We start from the raw sequence: 24,197 nt of genomic DNA, 5'->3' as shown, positions 1-24,197 counted from the left end.
CAAAGTGCTCCAGCGCCTGCTCGAGGTTTGCGGCTTGCTGCAAGGACAGAGCAGAGGTCAGGGCACGAGCGGCCTGTCCACACGACAGACCAGCTCCCTGCCGAGATGCCGGCCCCAAGACAGAACCCAGAACATGAGCACAGGGCCACGGACAGCGCCAAACCTGTGAGCCGGCCACCAGCTAGCCGCTGGCCAGCATGCCGCGAGGGACGGCCCCACTGCCCCTCACCACCACAGAGCCCCGGCGGAGGAGTCGTGGCTCACGCTCAGGCAACGGGCGCTGCTCTGCCCGGCACAGAAGGCAGCGCAACAACGGAAGCTGCTTCCCCCTGGCCTGCAGCGTGCCTTGGCACTGGCAGGTGAAGGAGCCTTGAGAGCAGGCACGGGGCAGCTGCAGGAACATCCCCGCGAGAGCAGAGCTCCTCCCCGTCCCCGACCCTGCCGCACTACCTCGATCTCCAGCGTCAGGTCCAGGTACGGGTCATAGGTGTCCGAGACGCCCTTGCACAGCGAGCACTTCACTGCGACAGAAAGAGGAGTGAGCACAGCCTGGCACCACACCTGCACCCGCCACCAGCCCAGCGCAGCGCAGGCAGCTGCAGTATTCCTGCTCTGCGGGTGTGGGCTCTGGGATGGCAGCACCGCGATTCACAGCCTGGCAAGGAGGAAGGCTGGCAATTCCACGGTGCGCTGGGACAGCAAGTGCTGCTGGAAAGCTGGCAACACAGGTTCCTTTGCTGGTGGCAGCGAGCCGGGGACCCGCAGCCAACAGCCTTTTCCATGGCCGCCACAGGGGCCACCACCCACTGCTGCCGCAAGACTGAGCAACTGCAGACACCCAGCTGTGGGGAATTTGCACAGCTCAGCAATCTTCCCAAAGATTTGTACTGCAAGGCTGTCAGGGAAGCAGCAGCGCTGAGAGTCACAGGCCCAGGACCTGGCGGCCAGCACTCACCACGGGACCGCAGGTAGCCGCCAAAGATCTGGTGAACCAGCGTCGTGGCCTGGGTCTGGCGATCCAACCTAGAGACAGCAGCACCAGATCACGCACCACCCCTCCACAACGGCCGCCCCCGCCGGCCACCGCTGTCTTCTCAGCGCAGCTCCCCTGCGCGCTCCGGCCAGCCAAGGGGCTGCAGAGCTGCGGGAGCAGAGGGAAGTCGCAGCCTCTGCCAGGCTGCCCTCCCAGTGCCGGGGCTCACAGGGTGACACCGGGCTCCCACGCGCACCTTCCTCTAGAAGGAGCAGAAACTCCTGGCCGCAGCTCAGAGCTGGGCGCTGCACACAGAGGCCACGCAGGCTGCCCGGGACAGAGGGCCCAGGGGAAAGCTGCTCTCCCGCAGCCACAGAGCTGGGGCTGCCCTAGCAAGCACGCCTGCATTCCTCAACCACTGGGACAGCATCCAAACCCGTAGCAGCCTCAGCATTTGGGGACAGGAGCGCAGCTGTGCTGGGGCAGAGGGGTCAGGAGAAGGGAGAAGGCAGAGCTGTGTCACAGAGGGGCAGAGGGGGGCCATGCACCCCCAGGGCCCCTGGAGGCAGCACCTCCCTCTAGGAGTGCCAAGTGGGGGACACGCTCACCCTACCGTCCCCTCCCGCGGGCGCAGGGGACCAGTGAGGGGGCAGCGCAGAAGAGCAGCCGTGGGCCGTCAGAGGCCCCACATACCTGCTAGAGCCATTCAGGCAGGCCTTCTGCATGGCATCAAGGGTGCAACACAAGAAATCATGCGCGTCCTCCTGCCTGCCGAACTGCATGTGCCAGGCAATCCCTGCAGGAGAGGGAGGAATCAGCCCCAGCACGTGATGCAACAGATGCAGACCTGTCCTCCCTCCCTCCCTCCCTCACTCCCTCGGGGCAGGGACTCGGGGTCTGAGCCCCCTCAACCCAAACCACACGACAGACTCATGCCGGCCACGGAGGAAGCTCCGCGCAGCCCCTGGCAGGCTCCGTGAGTCACCTCTGAAGAGCCAGCTTGCCAAGACCCGCCCCGATCTCCCGCCTTAGGCACCGCGCTCCTGCACGGTGACGGGAGGGGAGGGAAGGGCAGCCATCCTTACACTTGAGGCCCTGGATGATAGACACTGGCTTTATTGCTGTGCCGCTGCTGGAAAAAGCCTGGAACGTGTGCTTCTCCATAACACACAGCATGCAAAAGCCTCTTCGCTGGCCTGCAGCAGGAGAGAAGACAGGACGTCGGGACAAACTCCGGAGAGATGGAGGCAGGACAGGGGGCAGGGGACCTCCGGTCCAACACAGCTCAGCCGCGCTCAGTTTTCCCTAGGAGCTCTGTGCTCCGGTGCAGCTCGGGGGCATCCCGGGTGCACAGGGACCACCACACGCCACCCCAGCTGGCGCAGCCCGAGTCACAGTACCAGCCAGCGCAACCCCCCAGACGAGACACTGTCCACGTGGACGGAAAACAGGTCACAGGGACGCGCTGGAGGAGCCCAGCGCTCGGCCCTGAGGGGCAGATCCCAGCAGAGCCCTACGCACAGGGCTGCGAGCCCCACATGCTCCCCTTGGGCACAGCTGGGAGCGGTGCCCGCCGGACTCCCTTTCAAAGCCCCCCAGCAACAGCAGCTGCTGCCTGCACGCAGCCTTGGGCCCTGCCCTCACGCGCTCCCCGCAGGCAGGGGCTGTGTGGGACCCCCAGCTCAGCCCCCAGGAAGCCAGCAGACCCCCTTGGACCCATCTCAGTCCTGGCTACGCCCAGCAGAGACAAAGCCTCCCCGGACACAAGGATGACCTCTGGACGGAGAAACAGGCAAGGAGGGAGCAGAGCAGGCGCATCCCGACACCCGCACGGCCCTGGCCAGAGCCACGCACAGAGGTGCTGAGCGCGGCGCCGGGAGCAGGACAGGCGGGCGCTCCTCCTCCCCTGCCGCCCGCCGAGCCGGGCCTCCCCACTCACAGGTCTGGCTGTGCTCCCTGGAGAGCAGGTAGTTGGCGAGCGGCGGCGTGTGGGTCAGGCACTGCAGGCCGGCGTTGAGGAAGCAGGTGTTCCCCACGTTGTGCAGCCCGGCGCCGACTGGGTACATCTGCTCCCACTCCATGGAGAGGCGCTCCGCAGGGAAGAGCACCTTCTGGGGTGCGGGGATGCCATCTCCCACGCTCCCCGACTCACGGCCGCTGCCTGTGGGGAGAGGGGCGGTGAGCCGCAGGGCTGCGAGCGCGGGGAGGCTCCCCCTCGCCCTCTCTGCCTACCCTGCTTGCCGGGCAGCCCCTCCTCGGGGCCGCGTTGGCCGTCAGCGGCCTCAGCCTGGGGGCCGAGCAGCGGGTACTTGCCCCGCAGCTGCTCCCATGGGCAGGAGGAGCTGCGGCTGGTGGGCTCCAACTCCATCTCCTGCAGCTTCTCTAACGAGGCAGCCAGCAGCCCACCCAGCTCCCCCTCCTCGCCCGCCTCCCTGTGGCCCAGCTTCAGCGCCTCCTCCATCTTCCTCCCGGTCAGGATGATCCAGTCCAGTGGCCCTGGCTGCACAGCCAGCAGACAGGTGACCGGGCGTGGCCGGACTGTTCTGTTTGGTTCCGCTCGTGGCGCCAGGCAGCGTCTTGTCGGGGCAACGGAACGTGGCCTAGAACCACCGCTGGCCCAGCCCCTCTGCTTGGTGCCCCTAAAGCCCTGGCGGAACGCTGAGGCCGGGGCACCGCAGTCGCCGTAGCCACCAAACACACCGGCCTGGCAGCGCTGTGTGCCAGACAGGGAGCGGAGGCCGAGCCGGGGCTGCGTGTCCCAACTCAGAGCAGAGCCCACGGCCCTGTGTGCTGCGGTAGGCGCCGCTGCCGAGGACACACCGCCTTGCCCTCACCATGTCCTGCCTGCACTATAAGTTCTCCTCCAGCCTCAAGTACCACACGCTCATCTTCAACGGCCTGCACATCTCCCTGCGCGACCTCAAGCGCCAGATCATGGCCCGGGAGAAGCTGAAGGCGCCCAACAGCGACCTGCAGATCACCAACGCCCAGACCAAAGAAGGTGCGTGGGGGCGGCGGGCGCGGGGTGGGAAGCGACAATGGGATTCGCCCTCCATCCCTAGCTGGGACTTGTGCTGGGAGCCCCACAGAGCTGTTCCTTCCTCGCGGCTCTTCTGACAACCACCGCCAGAGCTGTGTTTCAGCCACACAGCCAGGCTACAAGTGCCCGCGCTTCATGTGCAACGTGGAGAGCTCACTAAGGTTTTGCTTTCCGGGAATTCTTCAGGGAAAATGATACGGAAATGTGGGAGGATATCTGATAAGAACAGGCTTGCCAGATTTCTTTGAAATCTGCTGGAGGAAGCTGAACGGGATGGCAATGGAACAGGTGGCTGACTTGAAGAAAAACAGCGGGTTTGGTCACTTAACTTTGCCTTCAACTTCTCGTACGCCACGGCACTGGAAAACTGGTTCTGTGGCTGTTGCAGAAACTGCTCCCCAGCAACATTTTGGGTCAAGAGTGCAGCTGTGAGTTGGAATCTCAGCAGAGCCCTTAAAAGCCATCGTGCACTTGAGTGTTGGCTGCCTCTGAAGGACAGTTTGGCATTTCTTGTTAATAGAACTGCTGCTGTACACCAGGGACACTGCCACGCAGATGCTATGGAGCATCAGTTCATCATTCATTTCTAACCGTGGGTGGTTTTTTCCCTGATAGTGCACGGTAACGGTGTCGGGCCGGTACTGAAGTTTTGCGGCAGAACATTTATGGTGAATATAAGCAAGAAGGATTCTTAGAGAAGTCATAAATTCATTTAAATCTGCTCAATGGTGCTTGATTCTTGGAGCTGATAATGGGTTTGTATTACTTAGTATGATGTTTCCGTTTGGTGATCTGCCATCTTGAGGAGCTTGAATGTGATTGGAGACTTTGGGATGGGATTTTCAGAAATAATGAGACTTGTAAATTGTTTTCACTCCTTGAACATTATCTTTTTTCCGTTAGTTCTCTGGCACCCTTACATCAGTCTTTTCTTTAGAATGTGTTCTAGAGTTTTTTATCTCTTCCTGATTTATTCCTGTATTGCTTTCAGAATACACAGATGATGATACCTTGATTCCGAAGAACTGCTCGGTAATTGTGAGACGAATCCCTGCTGGAGGAGTTAAAGCTCCCAGCAAAACCTCTGTCCCGTGAGTGTCCCTAAAGCATTGTATTCTTTGGTAGCGGGTGCAGTCTGTTCACTTTTTCCTGGATATTGGCGTACAGAGGCATTCAGATTTCTCTTTCCTGTTAAAGCTGCTGTTAATTTTTGTTGTGATGGGGTAGGTTCGATGTCCCAAAGCAGACGGACATTTTTAAGCCTGCTGGGACAGTACGTTTGTCACAGGACTCCTAAATCACACCAGATCCTAGGAACTGCTGTCAGGTGACATTTCTACTCCTGTTTTCAGCCCATACAGCAGATGTAACACATTTGGTATTTTTGGCGCTGCCATGGCTAAATATGGTCAGGTGACTGATCTTTTTGCGCTAAGTACACTTGCCCTTCGCAGTGTCTAGGCCATCACTGTTCTTTCTTAGAAACTCAGTTCTGTATCTGGTGCCTGTTTGTAACACCAGGGATCTACAGCTTGGCTACAGTTACCTTCCTGGTTTGATGGCTGGTTATTTAAGAACAGGACACTGTAGCACAGATTTCCTGGTTTTGATACTTAGAGAGCAGAGGCAAAATACCTGAGGACTTCCTCTTGCCCTGTTGTGTTCTGTCCCTGGAAGTCTTGGAATAATTTGTGACAGAGTAGAATTGGGATGTTTGTGGTTGTTTTTAGTGGCACTGGATGTTCCAGGAGAGAACAGTTTATGTATATGAATAAATTCCCACATTCGCTGGGCTATCAGTACATAAGGTGCTGATGCTGAGGCTTTATAATCTGTTTTCACTGCTTTCTGTGGGGTACAAGTGCTTTATTTCAAGTTCTGATCACCTTTCTTTCTTTCTTTTTCTAGAAGTCCAGCTGAGCCAGTGAGCGGAACACCAAAAGCAGTATGTAAAAACACACTCTCACACTTGTTCCTACACACCGTGCTTGATTCCATACCCACATACACACATACTTGTGCACTTTATATAAAACACACACACACCTGTGTCATTTTTGCCATTTTCACTTTGTGTCCTTCGCTTTTGTTTTAAATACTTTTTTTTTTGCCTAATGCAGTTTACACACGTTATCAAAAACCACTGACAAACCACTCTTGTTAAAGTTGGTGCTGTTCCTTACATGGGACTTGAGGTTCCAACAAATACCAAACCCAACACATCCCATCCATGTTGAGAACAGTTCTGTGAGGCTAACTGATTCCTTTTCACATCCTTCAATACTTGGGTCTTTATTCCTAGAACTGGATAATTGAAGTGATGTTGGTTGGGCCCCTCTGAGGGCTTAAACGTCTCTAATAGATTGCGGTGGATTTAACTCGTTGCGACACAAAGTGGTCTTCTACAGCTCTGCATTTGATCTTTCCACTTTATCTGATGAAGCAGTTCAGTTTAGCAGTTTGTCTGCAAATGAAAATATCTAAAACCCAGTGTGGAGATCTTGCTGCAGGGTTAGAGCCGGGTGCACCTGTGGGTAAAATCCCCGTCGCTTTCCTGAACTTCTGCCTGCAGTACATTTTTGGATCTGGGTGACTTCAGGGTTGATGCTGCTTTAATTTCCCAAAGGTGAAGCCTTTCTTTAGTGTACTGCCACTTGGAATTTACCCGTGGAGAAGGGACAGCATTTTTCTTCAGAGTTGACAGCACTGCCATTCGGCTGCTGAAATATAAAGAAGTAACAGAAGGAGATACTTGACTGGTGATGGTCGAGATCTTGATTTGTCACTCGGGTCGAATACTATGCGTAACTACGCATTTCAAAATAGTCCTGATAGCAGAAAAGTTACTAGGTGGTGTTTTGTATTTTTCACCTTTCTTTTAAGGATAACTGCTTTCTCTTCTCTGGAATGGTGAGAGGCGTTCCTCTAACCCTGGATCATTGGATCTGATCCTGGATAAGCTGTCATCTAATCCAGAAGTTCATGAACAAAGTATAAGCTTTTGTGCATACTTGCTGCTTTTGATATTTGTTTAGGAGAAAAGAGTGCCACCACTTTCGTAAGAAAATCAGACTGTTGCCTGCAGGCCATACAACAACTGCTTCCTGAAAAAGGACAAGAACTAATTAACAGTTTCTGAACGGTTCCGTTTCAGTAACTGGTCGATGATAAACTGTTTAATGCTGGACTCCAATAGACAGCTTTCCTAATTTCTTGTTTGCTTTCCGAGGATTGGGCCAGGGTCCCTCTCCGAGATATTCTGGAGCAATAGGTTGATCCCAAGCGGGTTTGGTTATTTTCATTTCTTCTCAGGAACCACAGAGGCACTCTTCAGCGGTCATAGGCTGGGACTGTGTTTTGAACAAACTCAAATGACAGCAGGTTGGAAATGCCTCTTTCAGTGACACTCAGAGGACAGAGTGCAGACGTTCAGACTACAGCAGAGGTTCACTGTTGCTGTGTTTTGCTTGTAGAACTTGACTATGTGTTTAATGTGTTGTGAACAGGTGCACGGCTCTTCCGCATCGATTTCTGTGTCCCAGCTTACACAGGTATAGATATGTTCTGTCAAATACTTAAAAGAAAAAAAGTGTTTGCTCGGTGTTTTTAAATGTTATACGGTGATGTACAGCTGTGTGTATATTTGATGCTGCCATGTAAAGAGTAGTTCTCAGTTTGGGAAGACAGAAGGGGAGCACACCTGAGCAGCCTCTACATAAGGCTGCATAACATCAAGTATTTCAGGAAAATTCAGGAACACGACACAGAGCAGCTCAAAAGTGTTGCTTTAACCTCTTTAGTGCAGACTGGCAGTGCGTGCGGGCAAGGTGCTAACAGATTTCTGGTTTATTATTGCTAATCAACAGTCACTCCCTTACACCCTGCTGGTATCCGGACCAGTGTGTCATGAAAACATTTGAGCAAATACTGCTTAAAAAAAAAACCCAGCTGCCTTCAATAATGTGAACACGTAGTTCTGTGTAAGGTTGATGTTACAATTTGAATGTTGAAAGGACACAGTCAGCTGGAACAAAAACCTGCAGGTTGTGCTAACTGTCGTTAAATCACTTAATGTGAAGACGTTAGTAGCGGGGGAACGCACAGTTTGGCCTGCCTACAGCACACGGTGGCCAGGTTTCTACTGAAAAGAGTATTTTGTCCTGATGAGGGATTATAAAAAACCTGATTCCTTTTAATGCTTCTGTGTCTGAGGCTGAATTTCAGCAAGCAAAAAACAATTTTCCTAATCTTGTGTGTCCTTTTATTGCTGTAAAATGAAATAAAGATACAGGCATACCTCTTTCTCAATTCAAGGTACAGTTGATACCTTCTCCTTTGAATATCTGCAGATAAATTCCAGTTTAAAAATACTGGAGAGTAGAAATTGTTCTACGCACAGCTTCTCTTTGAAGAAGGCTGGATGGGTCACACACGTCTGTATGTAAGGGGCAAACAGAGCCCAGGGTTCTGAGTGCCCCAGAGCGCTCTTTTCCAGGGGGTTCACAGGCACAGAAACACCATGTAACGGCGTAAGGACCCCCAGAACACCGTCGGGACACCTGTGTTTTGTATGAGCAGCTGTTTCTGCGCAAGCGCAGCCAGCGCCGTGCTGCTCTTTACAGCAGTGGGTGAGTGCTGGTGTCGTTGGCTGTGTGGGCTGAAGGGTGTTTCTAATGTGTGTCAAATAATTCCCCGTTACACAGACTGCCAACCTGGCTGAAGCCAGTGCCACCGAAGAAGAGAAGATAAAAGCTATGATGACGCAGTCTTGCCGTGAATATGATCCAGTCAAGTAGGTGTTGATAATGTCAAATGTGTTCTTTGGAGCCTGTGGACAAATTGTAGAGAGACACATGCATACCTTTTTCTTTTTTTTTTCCCAAAAAACTTCTAGTTACGTGAAGAATCCCTTGGCTGCCCCTCCACCATCATATACTTGCTTCCGTTGTGGGAAACCTGGACACTACATAAGGAACTGCCCAGCACATGGGGTAAGACCGTGGGGGATTTGTGGTGTTACCAAGCTTTTAATTTTTGTGCCGTGGCACTTAGGTAACAAATCCGTGAATGCTCACGTTAAGAGTTGTTTCTCCTGGGGTGAAATACAGAGCTTATACGGCAATGCTGCAAAGGCCTTCAAACTGGAAGGGAAACCTGGAATTATCAGTGTAACTGTTTTGGATTTTCTACGTCATGGACATTAAATTTGTCCACAGATGTTTCTCTGTGAACTTTCAGGCTTATTTTTCTATATTTCAGTATTAATGGAAATTTTTCTGGTTTTAGGTTTTTTTTTCAAAGACCGTTCACAGTTTTTAGTATTTTGTGTAAACACAAGATGTTTCTGTTGACCCCATCTGTGGAATATTTGCTGATGTGAATTCCACAGCCTCTGGTTGAGCATTCCTGCCAATTAGCGTTGGGCACTGAATGGATATGCATGAGGTGTGAATCCAGCCTTCCTACAGAGACAGTGAATGTCAGTTTCCCCAGTGACTGGTTCAGAGCACTGAACTGAGCTCTCCCTCTGAACTGCGCTTTGCAGGAGGAGCGGGTTTGTGTCTCTTCTCTGAGTGGAAGGAGCCAAGGGATATCTCACCCTTAGGAACCTGAAGTTAAGCCAAAGAACATCGACTGAGTTCAAAGCACTGCTCAAGGCTTTGGGTCATCCTGGCTATAGTCATTTAGGAAATAAGTATTTCAGCCGAGCAGCCCCTACGATAGGTGAAAGGAGAGGAGTAAAGGCTTTGCCGCCTAAAATCATCATTGAAATGTCATTTTGCGTGTGGGTGTTAAGATGAGAGATGTCTGCGTTTCTTTTCTTAACAGGACAAAAAGCTGGGGTCTGTTCCCAGACTGAGAAAGAGCACAGGAATTCCAAGGAGTTTCATGATGGAGGTGAAAGATCCCAGCACAAAGGGCGCGATGATAACCACTGATGGAAAATACGTCATACCATTTATTAATGCGTAAGTATGGAATTAACTGGACTGACCAAGAAGCGAACGAGGGAAAGCATGCGTAGATGTCCGAGTGGCAGTGCAAGCCAGCTGGCCAGGCTGTGTCATTTCGAGGGAGGAAACACTGTCGTTGTATCCTCACCTTCAAATCCGGGATCCTTTCCCATATGGAATTAGGGTGGTACCAACTGCTCGTGCCCCTGGAAGTTGGTTAAATTGCGGGTACGCTAAGGATCTGTCTGTCTGCAGAACATTTCAGTAGAGTTTCCAGGCAAGTCGTTCTCATTGAGAGCTCGTTTTGCTTCTGGTTGATCTTTCAAAGGCTTCTTGCAAAATTTAACCAATTGCTGTTGGACAGAGATTTCCTCCCGCTCTGACTTTGATCAGATCTCATGTGTGAAGCAGACTGAGGTTTTCCTGTGACTCTAAACTAAAAAAATCCTGCTGTGTGCTGAGAAGAGTGGCTGTTTGACAATGTACGTGGCAGCACTTCCGTTCTTCTGTCACGGATCTCCTTTAGTGGAAGCTGTGACATAGACTTCTGTCATTTATAAAATGTAGTTGCACAGAGATAACTTTATCCTGAGCCTGCAGTTCACATTTCCCCTCTGGCAAAGGAGAGGGGGGTTCGTTTCACCTGATTCCTAGCTGTCCAAAAGTTATTTTCCTAGTCTGAGCTAATCTCTTAGTTGATCCAATGAATGGGAGAATTCTGCAGAAGGAAAATTGTTCCTCCCTCCCTCTTGTAGTGCTGTCGCTGTAGAAAAGTATTTTGAACAACTAAGCCTGTGTTTTGGAAGGGGAATGTGCAGGGAGAAGAATTCCATCTGTTATTCAGGACATGGTTTAGTAGGCGTGGTGGTGTTAGGTTGACAGTTGGCCTTTATGATCTTGGAGATCTTTCCAGCCTTAAAGATTCTATGACTCTATGATCTTGCTGTGGTAAAATCCAAAGCTTGGAAATGTTTTCCTTTACCCATCTTTAACTTTTGTCTTTTTCCTTCCCCAACCCCCCCAGGGAAGCTTATGCTAGAGGAAAGAAGGAGAAGCCTCCTTTTCTGTCAGAGCAGCCACCCTCCTCCTCCTCAGATCCCGTTCCAGAGGAGCTGTTGTGTCCCATGTGCAAAGAGATCATGACTGACGCAGCTGTGATTCCCTGCTGTGGAAACAGTTACTGTGATGAATGTGAGTGTTACCCCCATGTTTGTTGATTCAAAAGATCACATCTGACCTTCTGAAAGCAGATACAGGAGATAACGGCTGTACTTGGAGACCAGTTCTGTTTCACACTGAAGTACACTGTGACTAGGAAAGGTCTCTTCTTGTATAAAGGAAAAAAGGCAGAAAGCTTTTTTCCCTTTTTACCTGTTGTTAAATCCTCTTTACATGTGGAAAGATGAGTGGGAGGAGAGTGCGGAACTGTGCAGGTGATTACAGCGTGAGATCTTGAAAGCATTGAGCTTGTCCACAGCCCGTTCTCTCATACAGAATTCTGTAGCCAGCTCTGGTGATTTCCTGTGGTCTGCAACCAACAGATAGTCAGGCATTTAATGCACATTCTTCTCCACGGGAGAGCTGGATAAAACCCTCAGAACTGGAACCTACTAATGTTTTTTGAGATGTGTTTTATTCGTTAATGTTGAGCTTGGGGACCGCTCGCTGTACTAGACAGCTGAAAAAAGTCGAGTCAAAACACCAGGACAGAGCCTTCTCCACAGCTTCCAATGTTACAACAGTGAAATATCAAAACCGTACAGGTATTTGCTTCGTACTAGACATTTTGTACGCTGTTGGACAATTAGAGCTCCATGCTCTCCATTCAAGACCACATTCACCCATTAATCAGAGATGTCTTTTTATCATTGGTTAGAACTCACAAAATATCCATGGTTGGGCTAAAATCTGTGTTGATGATTCTAATTCTTCACAGGCATTAGAACAGCGCTGCTGGAATCTGAGGAACACACCTGCCCAACGTGTCACCAGACAGACGTTTCTCCAGATGCATTAGTTGCCAACAGGTTCCTACGCCAGGTAACGTGATGACGTTTCCGTAAACTGTTTGTCAGAAAAGTCTACTTGCAAACAGCTGGCAGGGAAGGAAGCATTCACTGACACGGCCTTAAGCAGGGCTGGATTGAATACGGCTCAGTTTCCTGCTCAAGTACATGATCTGCTGTTACAGAAGCTCACAACGCTGTGGAGGCCATGGGGCAAATTCAGGTCCCGCTGTTGTTTAACAGGATTGCCTCCCTTTCAAGTTTGGTGTTAACAGTGAAGGCCCTCAAAGACAGAGACTCTGCGTTGCCAGTCATTGATACCGGTGTTTAATGCCATCTGTTCACACCTCTGTGTGTTGATTTATTGTAGGGCTGATAGCACGGACAGGAATACACAAGGGGTTGTACCCTGTGGAGGCTTTTCTTCGTACATCTCCTGAAGTTTCCTGTCACCTCTTTGTAAATGTTTCTCTGCCTCTAGGCTGTGAACAGCTTCAGCAACGGAACTGGCTACACAAAAAGGCGCTCTGCGCAGATTCGGGAGCCGCAGCAGCAGCCGCCGCCACTGCCACCACCTCCACCACCACTCCTGGCTGTTACCCCTCCTGCTGCTCTGGTGAGTGCTGCTGAACTCGCTACATCTTCCTCGCTGTCCGTCGGCAGTGTGTTGGAAGAGAAGCTCAGTTTTATGTCAACACAAGCAGCGAGTCTTGTATTTCAGTAGAGCTTATTTTGCAACTCTTGCTTGTATTCACAAGGGCTGTCAGGCTCCTGCACTGAGACAGCCAGCACTGCCGAGTCTGCTGGGCCCCCCAGGACAGCCCATACCCACAGCTGGTAAGTGACAGGAACTTCAGAATTTCTTAAATAAAAAAATCTTCAGATAAACTGAATGGGATTTTTTTTCCCTTTTCCCTCTCCCCACTCCAAAAGGTCACCCCATGAGAGCCACTGCAGTTCACTGCTCAGGTGCCAGACCGGGCTGGGAACGGTAAGTGTTCTACAGAAATGCAGTAGGTGACTACTTGTCACCTGTTAAATGAGGCCGTAACACATCACTTATACAGCAGCTGATTTATAATGGAATACGTATGCGCAGAGAGCTGTGGAAAATACAGGCGGTAATTAATTTTTAAATGGCTTAATTGGACTTGGCTTTAACAAAGGGGTTCTGTGCTTGCAGTAAGATTATTTTACAAAAACCTCTGCTACGTGATTGAAAAGAGGACTCTGAACAATGAATACTTTTTGAGCAAACCATAATTACATATAAAAACTAAATCTAATTAAAGGATCAGGTGGAAAGCCAGGCTTTTGATTGCTGGCTGAACAGGGCTGTAGAAATTGATTTCCCAATAGAAATCGGCCTCCGACATGATTCCTTTAACAACTTAGCCGATACTGCTGGAGCAAATGATTGGAAAATTCCACACTGTTATTTTAGGACAACTTCAGGGATGGTGACTCAACCACTTCCCCGGGCAGCCGGTTCCAGTGCCTGACCACCCTTTGGTGAAGAGATTTTTCCTGATATCCAATCTAAACCTCCCCTGGTGCAGCTTAAGGCCGTTTCCTCTCGGTTCCTCCGTGAAGGAGAAGCAGATTGTCTAGAAGGATCAGGAGGAGTTCCACTCCACCTCTCTGTCGTCAGATGCAGTGGATGGTTCAGGAGATCAGCAGTGATGGCAGTTTCATGTGTGGGTTGCCAGCTCAGATACGGCAGCGGTTACAGGTGACGGACAGTTATAACTGGGCAGCAGTTGTTAAGGAACAAGCGTCGCTTTTGCTAAAGCTTCTCTGTAACGACAGCCTTCTCCTCCCGGCAGCCGTGAGGAGGCTAGAAACTGAATAGCTGTGGCTGCTGGATTTCCTGCGTCTCCCTGTTCTGCTTGTAAGCATTGCCTCAAAGCACCGGGGAGGAGATACATGAGAGAAATTGTCTTCATTTCCTCCTTTCTGTATCTCCTGTGGATACATGGAGAGATTTTAACCGGGACTCTCTCTTAGTCATGCTGTCAGGGTCTTTCCTAGAGCAATGGCATGGAGTCGTATGACGAGAGGCGGAGTGTAGAAGCGTTACGATATGATTTTGCTTGAAATGTGATCGCTGTCCTTGGTCAGAGCGAGAGGTGTGTGCCAGATTTTGCTGGGACACCTGGCTAGAAGTGTTGATCAAATAGCCCTGTATGTAGGATTGCAGGACAAGTATTTTTCACCCCGTTCCAAGCACCACCTAAGTATGAAGCGAAGTAGACTAAGCTGGCCTTTTAGAGTTGAGCTTTACTGTCTCCAGGCTAAATCACGTTTTCTTGGTGTTTGTTACTGCCCTGTAGCCGTTAGGACTTGCTCTTTTTCTATCTTACTGCAACACAACTGATTTGCACTGGATGTAGTTGTGGAGCAGTGAAAAATGTGCACGTTCACATACCAGTAGTGGCCAGTATGCACCAGTTTAAATCAGTCAACAGCTATGGTCGTTCATGGGACAGACCATACATACACTGACCCTTCCTGTTTGCTTTTCCACTGACAAAGCAGCAGTTGTGGAGAGGTAAAGAAACCAAACCAAATTTGGGAGGTAAAGAACTGGGGAGAGTGACTGTTTTGAATTAACATCATCTATTTTTTGTGTGTGCTGTGGTTTTTTTAAGATCCAAGTCTCCTCATCTTGCTTCATCTTACTCTTTCAGCTACTCCAATTCAAGGTCAAGTTCCTCCCGCACTAACTCCTCCTCTCGATCACTTAGCCATTCCCGTTCCCGTTCCTACCTGCGATCACCACCTCATCCAAGAAGAGGCAAAGGGAAGAGCCGTAACTCTCGTGCCAGGTCAAGGTCACGTGGCTCTCGCCATTCCAGATCAAGGTCACCCCCCTACAGAAGATACCGTTCACGATCGAGGTCCCCAGGGTTTAGAGGTCGGACTCCCACTGAACGGACTGTACCTGAAGGGGGACGAGAGCGGGGGAACGTTAACAGATACAGAGGTGTTCCACCATATCACAGGAAGGCTTATGAAAGAAGGAGTAGCCATAGAGAAACAGTGTGAAACAGGAGTAGAAACAATATGGAAGAGTAGTATCCAGTTTCATTATTAGTATGTCTTAAATTCCTTAATTTTGCTATAGCCTTACTAATGTTTTGTGGGTTTTGGATGTGTTTTGTAAACCGTTTCAGTTCAGACAAATTAGTAATGTATCTGTAAAGTGTTTTGTAAATGTTAATGGAAATTATTTTGTAGATGTCGATCGCGATTATGTTACTGTGGGGAAAAGACTGTGTATATGAGAGAACCATTTATTAAAATTTTGAAACGAGTTGGAGTCTTTGGTGAATTAATGCATATGAAGACGAAACCATGAGTGGTTGATCTGAGCGACAGGGGCTTGAAGGTCCAAATAACCGACAGTCACTCCCTTAGACCCTGCTGGTGTCTGGACCAGTGTGTCATAAAAACATTTGAACAATTCTACTTAACAAAAAAAAAACCCAACTGCCTTCAGTAATGTGTTCTGCATAAGGCTGATGTTACAATTTGTATGTTGAAAGGACACAGTCAACTGTAAAAACCTGCAGGTTGTGCTAACTGTCGGAAAATCACTTAATGTGAATGCAAAATTAATCTCCCAGCTCCCAACCTGTGTGTCCTTTTATTGCTGTAAAATGAAATCATGACACTTGCATCTGTCTTTCTCAATTAAAGGTGCAGTGGATAGCTTCTCCTTCAAATAGTCTGCACCTTAAATACCAGTTTAAAAATGCTGGAGACCATAAATTGTTCTACGCACAGCTTCCCTTTGAAGAAGGCTGGATGGGTCACACACGTCTGTGTGTAAGGGGCAAACAGAGCCCAGGGTTCTGAGTGCCCCAGAGCGCTCTTTTCCAGGGGGTTCACAGGCACAGAAACACCATGTTTCGTACTTCAGCCCTGACCGGGACCAGACCACGCAGTCTCTCTCTCGTTCCCCCACCCTCCGAGAGAATAGGGGGAGAACTGGTAAACAAAAAAAAAACAGCAAAAACACGTGGGTTGAGATTGAACAAAAAGTAAATTTAACAGCAATAACAGAAAAACAAAACAAAACAAAACAGTGATGGAATACAAATACAGTATAATGGCTTACAAATCTCCACACCCAGTTTCTTCCAAGTAGCAGGAGGCTCCCCTCAGCACCCTCCTCACTGACACCCTGAGCAATGTCAGACGGGATGGAACAGCCCTTGGGCTCAGCTGGGTAAATTTACCCCAGCTGTTGGCTCATTAGTTAACTATCCCAGCTGGGTGCCCCAGCCATAGGGGCCACCAGCTCCAGTTCTCTGCACAGCTCAGGTGAATATTAACTCTGCTCTAGCCAGAACCAGGACACCCATATGCGCTGCCGCACTGTGGCAGGAGATTGCTGCCCGGCTGGACAATCTGGTTGTAAAAGTCCGTCACATAGATGCTCACGTACCCAAGAGTCGAGCCACGGCAGAACACCAAAATGACCAAAGGATGGATCAGGCTGCTACGATTAAAGTTTCCCAAGTGGGCCTAGACTGGCAACACAGGGGTGAGCTATTTTTAGCTCGGTGGGCCCATGACACCTCGGGCCATCAAGGAAGAGACGCAACATACAAATGGGCTCGTGATCGAGGGGTGGACTCGACCATGGACACTATTGCACAGGTTATCCATGAATGTGAAACATGCGCTGCTATTAAGCAGGCCAAGCGGTTAAAGCCTCTTTGGTAGGGAGGACGATGGCTGAAGTATAAATATGGAGAGGCCTGGCAGATTGATTACATCACACTCCCACAAACTCGTCAAGGTGAGCGCCACGTCCTTACAATGGTGGAAGCCAGCACTGGGTGGCTAGAGACCTATCCCGTACCCCACGCCACTGCCCAAAACACCATCTTGGGCCTTGAGAAGCAAGTTCTCTGGCGACATGGCACTCAGAAAGAATTGAGCCAGACAACGGGCCTCATTTCCGAAACAACCTCATAGACCCCTGGGCCAAAGAGCACGGCATCGGGTGGGTATACCACATCCCCCATCACGCACCAGCCTCTGGAAAGATTGAACGGCACAATGGACTGCTGAAAGCTACACTGAAAGCAATGGGTGGTGGGACCTTCAAAAATTGGGATAAACATTTAGCAAAAGCCACCTGGTTAGTCAACACTCGGGGATCCACCAATCGAGCTGGCCCTGCCCAGCCAGAGGGCAGAGGGTGATAAAGTCCCTGTGGTGCATCTAAGGAGTATGTTAGGAAAGACGGTCTGGGTTATTCCTCCCCTGGGCAAAGGCAAACCCACCCGTGGGATTGCTTTTGCTGAAGGGCCTGGATGTACTTGGTGGGTGATGCGGGAGGATGGGGAAGTCCCACGTGTAGCTGAAGGAGATCTGATGTTAGGTGAAAATAGCCAATAATTTGACCTGTATATAATCATTTCTATAGTTCTTACATGTCACGTCAAAGGTATTGCAGCAAGGAACACCCTGATCAGTGAAGAATGAGCTTCAATAAAACCGAGAGATGCAACGGTGATGGAACAGGAACTGGCCCCCAACAACTTCCTCAAGATCAACATCTTCCACTCGCAGACCATGGGCATGATACACCAGCCACGCCAGATGTACCAACTGCGAGTTCCAGGTGCAGCAGGCAACAACCCCACACTACATACCATCTCTCTTGTCCTGAAAGACTGTCAGGACAGATGGAGCCCAAAGTCATGGACTAAATGAGCTCAACAGACTGAAGGAGTTACATCTCTGTGTATATACACACACACGTATATATGTATATGCATGACGTAGATTGTATGGAATAAGGGGTGGACACTGTCCGGGTTTTGGCAGGGATGGAGTTAATTTTTCCTCTCAGTAGCCGGTGTGTTTTGGATGCCCTGTGTGAAGAATGTTGATAAACACCCTGATGATATGAGTTGTTGTGAATGAGACCAAGGACACCGTCCTGCTTTCCAAGTCTCGCTAATTTGCAGATGCGGGAAGCTGGGAGAAAGACAGACAGAATAACTGACCCAAACTGGCCAAAGAGTGTTCCATGCCTGAACGCCATGCTCAGTAGAGAAGTGGGGGCTGGCCAGGGCGGGTATCTGCCTTCCTGACATCCATCTTCCTTCCTCGTTTGCTGGCATCGTTCCCTCTCCCTTGCTGGCTCCCTTTTGCTCCTTTGCTTGCTGCTCAGTTTTGTTTCCATGATCGCTGCTCGGGACGGGCTGTGTCGGTCATTGGGACATTGGGTGGTGAGAAAACACATATTGTTCACTTTGTATATTTTAATATCCGTATATTCTGTTATTATTGTAGTTTTCCCTTGTTATTTTAGTAAATTGTCTTCATCTCAACCCATGGGTTCTCCTTCCTTCCCCACTGGGGAGGGGGAGTGTGAGCGAGAAACTGTGTGGTAATTCGGGCTAAACCATCACAAAGGAAAAAAAAGGTTGCAAAAATGAGCAAAATGATTAACGCTTTGATGGCGCTTTATTTTGGGGCACTTTTGATGTTGGGCACTGCTATGCTTGTGTTGGTTTACCTGTGTTCACCTTGTGATTGTCCTCGTGAACAATCACCCTCCTCTTCTGATCCCCCAGAGCCACAGGCCTCAAACTTGGCCTGGGACACATTTTTAGTTTGGTAAGATAAAACGTTGTTAATTAGATTTAGAGATGTTAACATAATTTACTCAGATAAGATGTTGTTAAGTAGATATAAGGGAAAATGTTAATTAGATTTAGATATGTCCTCCTTTTGAAGGCCCGAATCATCATTTTTCATTGCCAGCCTTCATGTTTAGGGCACAAAGCCTCATTTCTTAGTCCAAAGCTGCATCTTCAAGCCACACAATCCTATTTAAAGGGCCCCAAATCCTCAATTTAGAGACTAAATCATCACTGTTCTGGTTTTGTTTAGCGAGGGGGGCCTAAGGTGGCAGCTTCTATCGGAAACTGCTAGAAGTTGCTCCTCTTTGTTCAGTGGACTCGGCCGGGACGAGGGCGGACCCGCTGCTGGCCAAGGCCGAGCCAATTGGTGTCAGCACGTTCCATGATAACGCCTCTGCCGTAACACATTTAAGAAGGAGAAAACAGAAAAAAAAAGAATTAGAGAAGATGTGAAGGAGCTGAGTGGGGACAGAGAGGGGGAGGCGCGAGCCTCGTGGGCCTTGCAGGTTTCACCCTCTGGCCTCCCGACGGGCGGCAACTGGGCCCAACTGGGCCCAGCCCGGCTGAGAGAAGTGGGGAGGAGAGGAGATGTGAATGAGATGTAAAAACGTCCTGAGAGGTGTCTGCCAGCCTGTTGTGAAGAATTTTCCTTGTGAGAGGAACGGAGACTGCGTAGTTTGGTCCCGATCGGGGCTGAACTACGACAATCATTTTCCGGGTCCAAGGGCTCATTTCAGTGTCCAAAGGCCCAGTTTTAACATCTGGTCACATGTTTTTAAAGTTCAAACTTCAAGTCTCATTTTTAGGGCCCAAACTCTCATTTTGGTTGTCCAAACAGTCATTTTCAAGATCTAAATTCTCATTTTTAGGATACAAACCCTCATTTAGAAGTTCAAGCCCTGCTCCAAAGGTTCAAAGACTCATTTTAAGGGCCCAAAGTGTCATTTTTAATGCCTCAACTCTGATTTTGAGGGTTGAAAGGCTCACTGTTAGGGTCCAAGGCCTCCTTTCCAGGTCCAAACACTCTCTTTAGCTCCCAAAGCTCCCATAGACTAATTTGTAGGATCCATTCTGGAATTTTTAGGGCTTAAAGCCTCTTTTTTTTTTTTTTTTTTTACAATATGATAGAATAGAGTATTTAAGTTGGAAGGACCTACAACGATCATCTGGTCAAACTGCCTGACCAGTTCAGGCCTGACCACGTTAAAGCTCGTTAATACCGACACTGCCCAAGTGCCTCTTAAACACTGACAGGCTTGCGGCATCAACTTCTTGTGGCCAAAGTCTCATTTTTAAGGTCCAAAGCCTCATTTTTATTTTCCAGACCTCAATTTTGAGGGCCTGAATTCTCTCTTACAGATTTCAAAGCCTCGTTTTTATGGTCCAAACCTTCACTTTAGGTCCAATGTCTAATATGTGGCCTGACTCCTGATTTTCAGGGTCAAAGCCTCGGGGTTAGTTTGCAAAGTCTCATTTTTAGAGCCCAAACATTGCTTTAAGACACTGAAGCTCATTGCAGTGTCCAAAGCCTCATTTCCGTTTCCAAACCATCCGTTACAGGGCTCCAAGCTTCATTTCTGGAGTCCAAATTCTCTTTCACAGGGCCCTAACCCCACTTTTACAGCTCAAAGCCTTCATTTTAGGAATCACAACATTATTCAGGCCTAGAGCTTCATTTTAAGCGTCTAAACTCTCATTTTTAGGGCAAAGCCCACTTTTTATAGGTCCAAAGATGCACCGAGAGAGTCTGCACTCTCACTTTTGGCCTGCAGGAAAGGCGGCAAGAGTGGAAAAAGCTGGGCACCCTGCAGGGGCGGGGCACGCTGGCTCCACCAATCACGCCGTGTGGGAGAGCAGCACGTGATGATTGATAAGCTGTCTGACCCGTCATTAGATGGGAGGAACAAGGGGGAAATCCCAGGCAGCCAATCAGAGGAAGCATTGCCCCAGGTGGAGGGCGGGCACTGCAGCCCAGCAGCCTCACCACCCGGGGACAATCACAGCCAGCATTGCCTCAGGGCAGGACCAAATGGGGGCAGAGTGACAGCCCAGAGGACCAATCAGAGCCAGCATTGCCTCAGGGCAGGCCCAAACGGGGGCAGAGTGACAGCCCAGCGACCAATCCCAGGCGGCATCCCCTCGGGCGCAGGCCGAGCACCGCCCCCGCGCGGCCGGGCCTGGTCAGCAGCTGCGCAGGACGCCAAGGACGCCGTGAGGGTGTGCGGGCGTAGAACTGGCAGTGCCAGCGCCCGGCGAGAGCTGAATCTGCCGCTGCCGTGAGAGAGCGTGAAAGCTGTGTCTGCACAGACAGGAGCAGCAGCAGCAGGGCTGAGGAGAATCCCCGTCCCTGGCGGGGCAGGGGCAGCGCGGGGACAGAGGCTGAGGAAAAGGCTGCGGCGCTGAACGCCTCCTGCGCCTCATCTGTGCCGGCGAGCTGTGCTCAGGGTGCCCAGCCCCCGAGCCAGAGACCGGCACGGGGAGCACGATGCAGCCCCCACCCCCCGGGGGAAATGGTCAGCGCCCTGCGACCGCACTGCGACACACACAGATCTGCGGGGCCGGGCGGGACCCGCCCGTTGGGGCTGAGGGTGCTGGCCGAAGCGCTCGGCAGGCCACTTTCCACCACTGCCCAGCAGCCCTGGCCGAGCGAGGAGGCCCCGGCTGACGGGAGGGCAGCACGCGTGACGCCCGTCCACAGGAAGAGCCACAGGAGGATGCAGGGAAGCACAGGCCTGTCAGCCTGGCCTCAGTGCCGGGGAAGGCTGTGGAGCAGATCAGCGTGAGTGCCGTGGCCTGGCCCGGACAGGACAGCCAGGTGAGCGTTGTGAGCTTTTCTTGGCCTCAGAAAGTGTCATGGCTGAGGGAAGGCTGTGGGAACGTAGTCACGGACCCCCGCTGCACGCTAAGTGAAATCATTTATTGTTACAGCTTATGTGCTTATCTACCCTCCGATCGCCCATCCACCCCCAGATGTCCTTTCTCTTGTTTTCCTTCTCTTGGAAAGTCCCTTGTTTCTCATTCCCGTGGCTTTTTGTTTCTCATTCCCATGGCTTCTGATCCTCGTTGTCCCCAGCAGCACCAGATACGCACCTGAGCAAACACTGCGTTGTCTGTCCTACGCTGAGACACTGTTATGACAGATGGAGCCCCAAGTTATGGACTGGATAAACTCAACAGACCTTTTGGAGGGGTGGGCCATAGACTAAGGGAGTTACATCTGTGTGTATGCATACAAGTAGGTCAAAGAAAGAAAAAGGTGATGATTGATTGGAAAGTGTAGGATCTGGGCATCATGTAGATGGTGTGGAATTAGGGGTGGATAATGTCCTGGTTCTGGCTAGAACAGAGTCAATATTCACCTGAGCTGGGCAGAGAACTGGAGCTGGTGGCCCCTATGGCTGCAGCACCCAGCTGGGATAGTTAAATAATGAGCCAACAGCTGGGGTTAATTTACCCAACTGAGCCCAAGGGCTGTTCCATCCCATCTGACATGGTGCTCAGGGTATCAGTGAGGAGCATTCAAGGCGCTTGCTGCTCCGCTGTCCTTCAGCGTCACCCCATGGTGTGGGGAGGGTCCTCGGAGGGGTGCAAGTGCGGAGGCCAGCTGTGTTTTGGGGGGTTGACGCGGTGACGGACGCTTTCCCCTCCCGTTTTGCGCAGGCTGAAAGAAGCGTCCCTGCAAGTGTGCCAGGAGCAGATAGCCAAACTGGAAAAGAAAGTCTGCAGGGAGGCAGAGGAGAAGGCTGTGCTGAGAGAGGCCCTGGAGAGGACGCAGCTTGAGCTGAGCCGGGAGAAGCAGCTGCTGCAAGCGGCCACACTGCAGAAGGTGAGGTGGGAAGGCGTTGACGCTCTCCAGGCGCTCGGTTGCCCGCAGTGGAGGCAGGAGACCTCTCCCCTCGCAGGTGCAGACGCGTCATATTGCTCTCTCCCAGAGGGCCGCTCAGGCGGCAGCGGGGAAACGAGGAGCAGGGGTTGTGGCGCGGGACCCCCGGGGCATCAGCGGGCTGAAAGTTGCCAGAGCAACTCTGGGGACGCATCTCTTGCGTGGGGCACCTGCGGGGCGTGCCTGCTGCGGCCAGAAAGGCGACAGAGCGAAGACAGACGTACGTCACAAGGAAACAATAACGTGTCTGAATGTAGGTGAGGTTGCGATCTGTTCTGTCACAGTGACAGGAACTGGTGTGAGGCAGAAGGGCAAAGAAAATGTTTGGGATCTTTTGCTGTTGTATTATTCTGCTCCCTGCCCCTAGTGAATCTGAAAAGATGTGCTACTGATAGCCTGAATTTTGTCCCCTCTAGCCCAGAAGAGGACGAAGATGCGTCTTCCCAGTACTACGTCCCCAGCTACGAGGAGGTGATGAACACGGGCTACTCTGAGGGCAGAGACTCGGACAGGAGCAACAGGATCAGCGTCTCCCTGCCCTCCTACGCGTCGCTGACGGGCCTCGACGAAAACACCCAGCCGCCGGGTGCTGCCGGCGCAGAGCCCTACACGGAGCGGCAGCCCAGCCGGCACAACTCGCACCTGAGCAAGCGCCTGAAGCCACTGAAGGTGCGGAGGATCGAGTCGGAGAAGCTGCACATGAAGGACGTCAGACTAAACCTCGCGGAGGGGAACAGCACGGCCCCTGTCACGATAGAGCCGCTGACCCCTCCGCCCAAGTCCGAGGAGATCCAGGAGAGAGCACCAGGGAGCCAGCAAATGACCTGAAAAGAGGCTCTGTGATGCTGCTGGGGTTTGGTGGTTTTTTGTGGTTTTTTTTAAAAAAACAAACCTACAGTAAGAGGGGCTCAGTCTGTGGGTGCAGAAGCGGTCAGGGCTCCCTGGAAGCTGCGACGTGGAGGACACGATGGGTGAGTAGCGCTGCGGCACGAGGACTAGACAAACTTTCCCCTGGACAGGGTTTTTCAAAAGAGCGTGGGGAAAGAAACCTGGATGCCGCTGGGTCTGGTGCACTGAAGTAACTGGAGACTGGCAGCAGCAAAAGTGTAATTTGTGGTGTTTTACAGAAGGACCACCCCATGTATCTTCTCACCCCCTCTCCCCCCGTGCCAGCCAGACTTTTCTGAGCCACCAAATTGATGCCAAACGAGGGTTTTCTAAGTGGAAAAGGGCAAAGCTCCTTTTGTTAGTGCCCTTTCTTTCTGAGTAAGGGAAACGGCGTTGCCAGAGTAGCGCTGTGGCTTTCCCCTGCTCTGTTCAGGGCCTGGGACAGTGGCCCGGGGCCAGGCCCGAGTCCTGGCAATGTCTGGGCTTGCTGGCGGGCAGCGGGCAGAAACGAGCCCCGCGCTGCTCGGGGAGAGGACAGATCTCTTTCCCCGGTTGCTTTCTGTGTTGTGGTTTGCGCTCAGATGCGAAGGGGACGGTCCGTTTGAGGCATGTGGATCAGTGCGGGGGCTTGGGAGCTGTCGGGGTGCACCGCTGCCAGGTGTGCAGGGTGAAACGGCAGCTGAGCACGCGGTGCATGCAGACCTCTTTTGAAAAAATGTTGTGCACGGTGTGTTTGTGCGTGCGTGCGCGCGCACTCGTGCGTGGTTGGGCCGTGCCAGGGT

The 24,197-nt window shown here is 51.2% G+C and overlaps 1 protein-coding gene across 1 annotated transcript; it reads left to right on the top strand.

Annotated features, from left to right (window-relative positions):
• Positions 1-3,808: 3,808 nt before the first annotated feature.
• Positions 3,809-15,070, top strand: LOC147600399 (E3 ubiquitin-protein ligase RBBP6-like). Its single transcript, XM_086751292.1, has 13 exons — positions 3,809-3,974; positions 5,005-5,104; positions 5,302-5,340; positions 5,922-5,958; positions 7,520-7,564; positions 8,717-8,805; positions 8,908-9,004; positions 9,843-9,982; positions 10,992-11,158; positions 11,904-12,007; positions 12,455-12,589; positions 13,625-13,772; positions 14,832-15,070. The coding sequence occupies exons 1-13, from the start codon at positions 3,809-3,811 to the stop codon at positions 15,068-15,070; spliced, it is 1,506 nt and encodes a 501-aa protein (XP_086607418.1).
• Positions 15,071-24,197: the final 9,127 nt, after the last annotated feature.

This window comes from Chlamydotis macqueenii, chromosome 6, assembly GCF_036417535.1.
Source record: "Chlamydotis macqueenii isolate bChlMac1 chromosome 6, bChlMac1.mat, whole genome shotgun sequence".
Taxonomy (NCBI): Eukaryota; Metazoa; Chordata; class Aves; order Otidiformes; family Otididae; genus Chlamydotis; species Chlamydotis macqueenii.
This window is presented reverse-complemented; position numbering and strand designations above follow the sequence as displayed.

What these genes read in the sequence shown, in the direction of transcription:
- LOC147600399 (XM_086751292.1), top strand. Translation starts at nt 3,809, where the DNA reads ATGTCCTGCCTGCACTATAAGTTCTCCTCCAGCCTCAAGTACCACACG. An exon ending in CCCAGCAAAACCTCTGTCCC is followed by an intron (nt 5,105 to 5,301) that starts GTGAGTGTCCCT and finishes CGTTTGTCACAG; the next exon opens with GACTCCTAAATCACACCAGA. An exon ending in TTACCCCTCCTGCTGCTCTG is followed by an intron (nt 12,590 to 13,624) that starts GTGAGTGCTGCT and finishes CTCTGTCGTCAG; the next exon opens with ATGCAGTGGATGGTTCAGGA.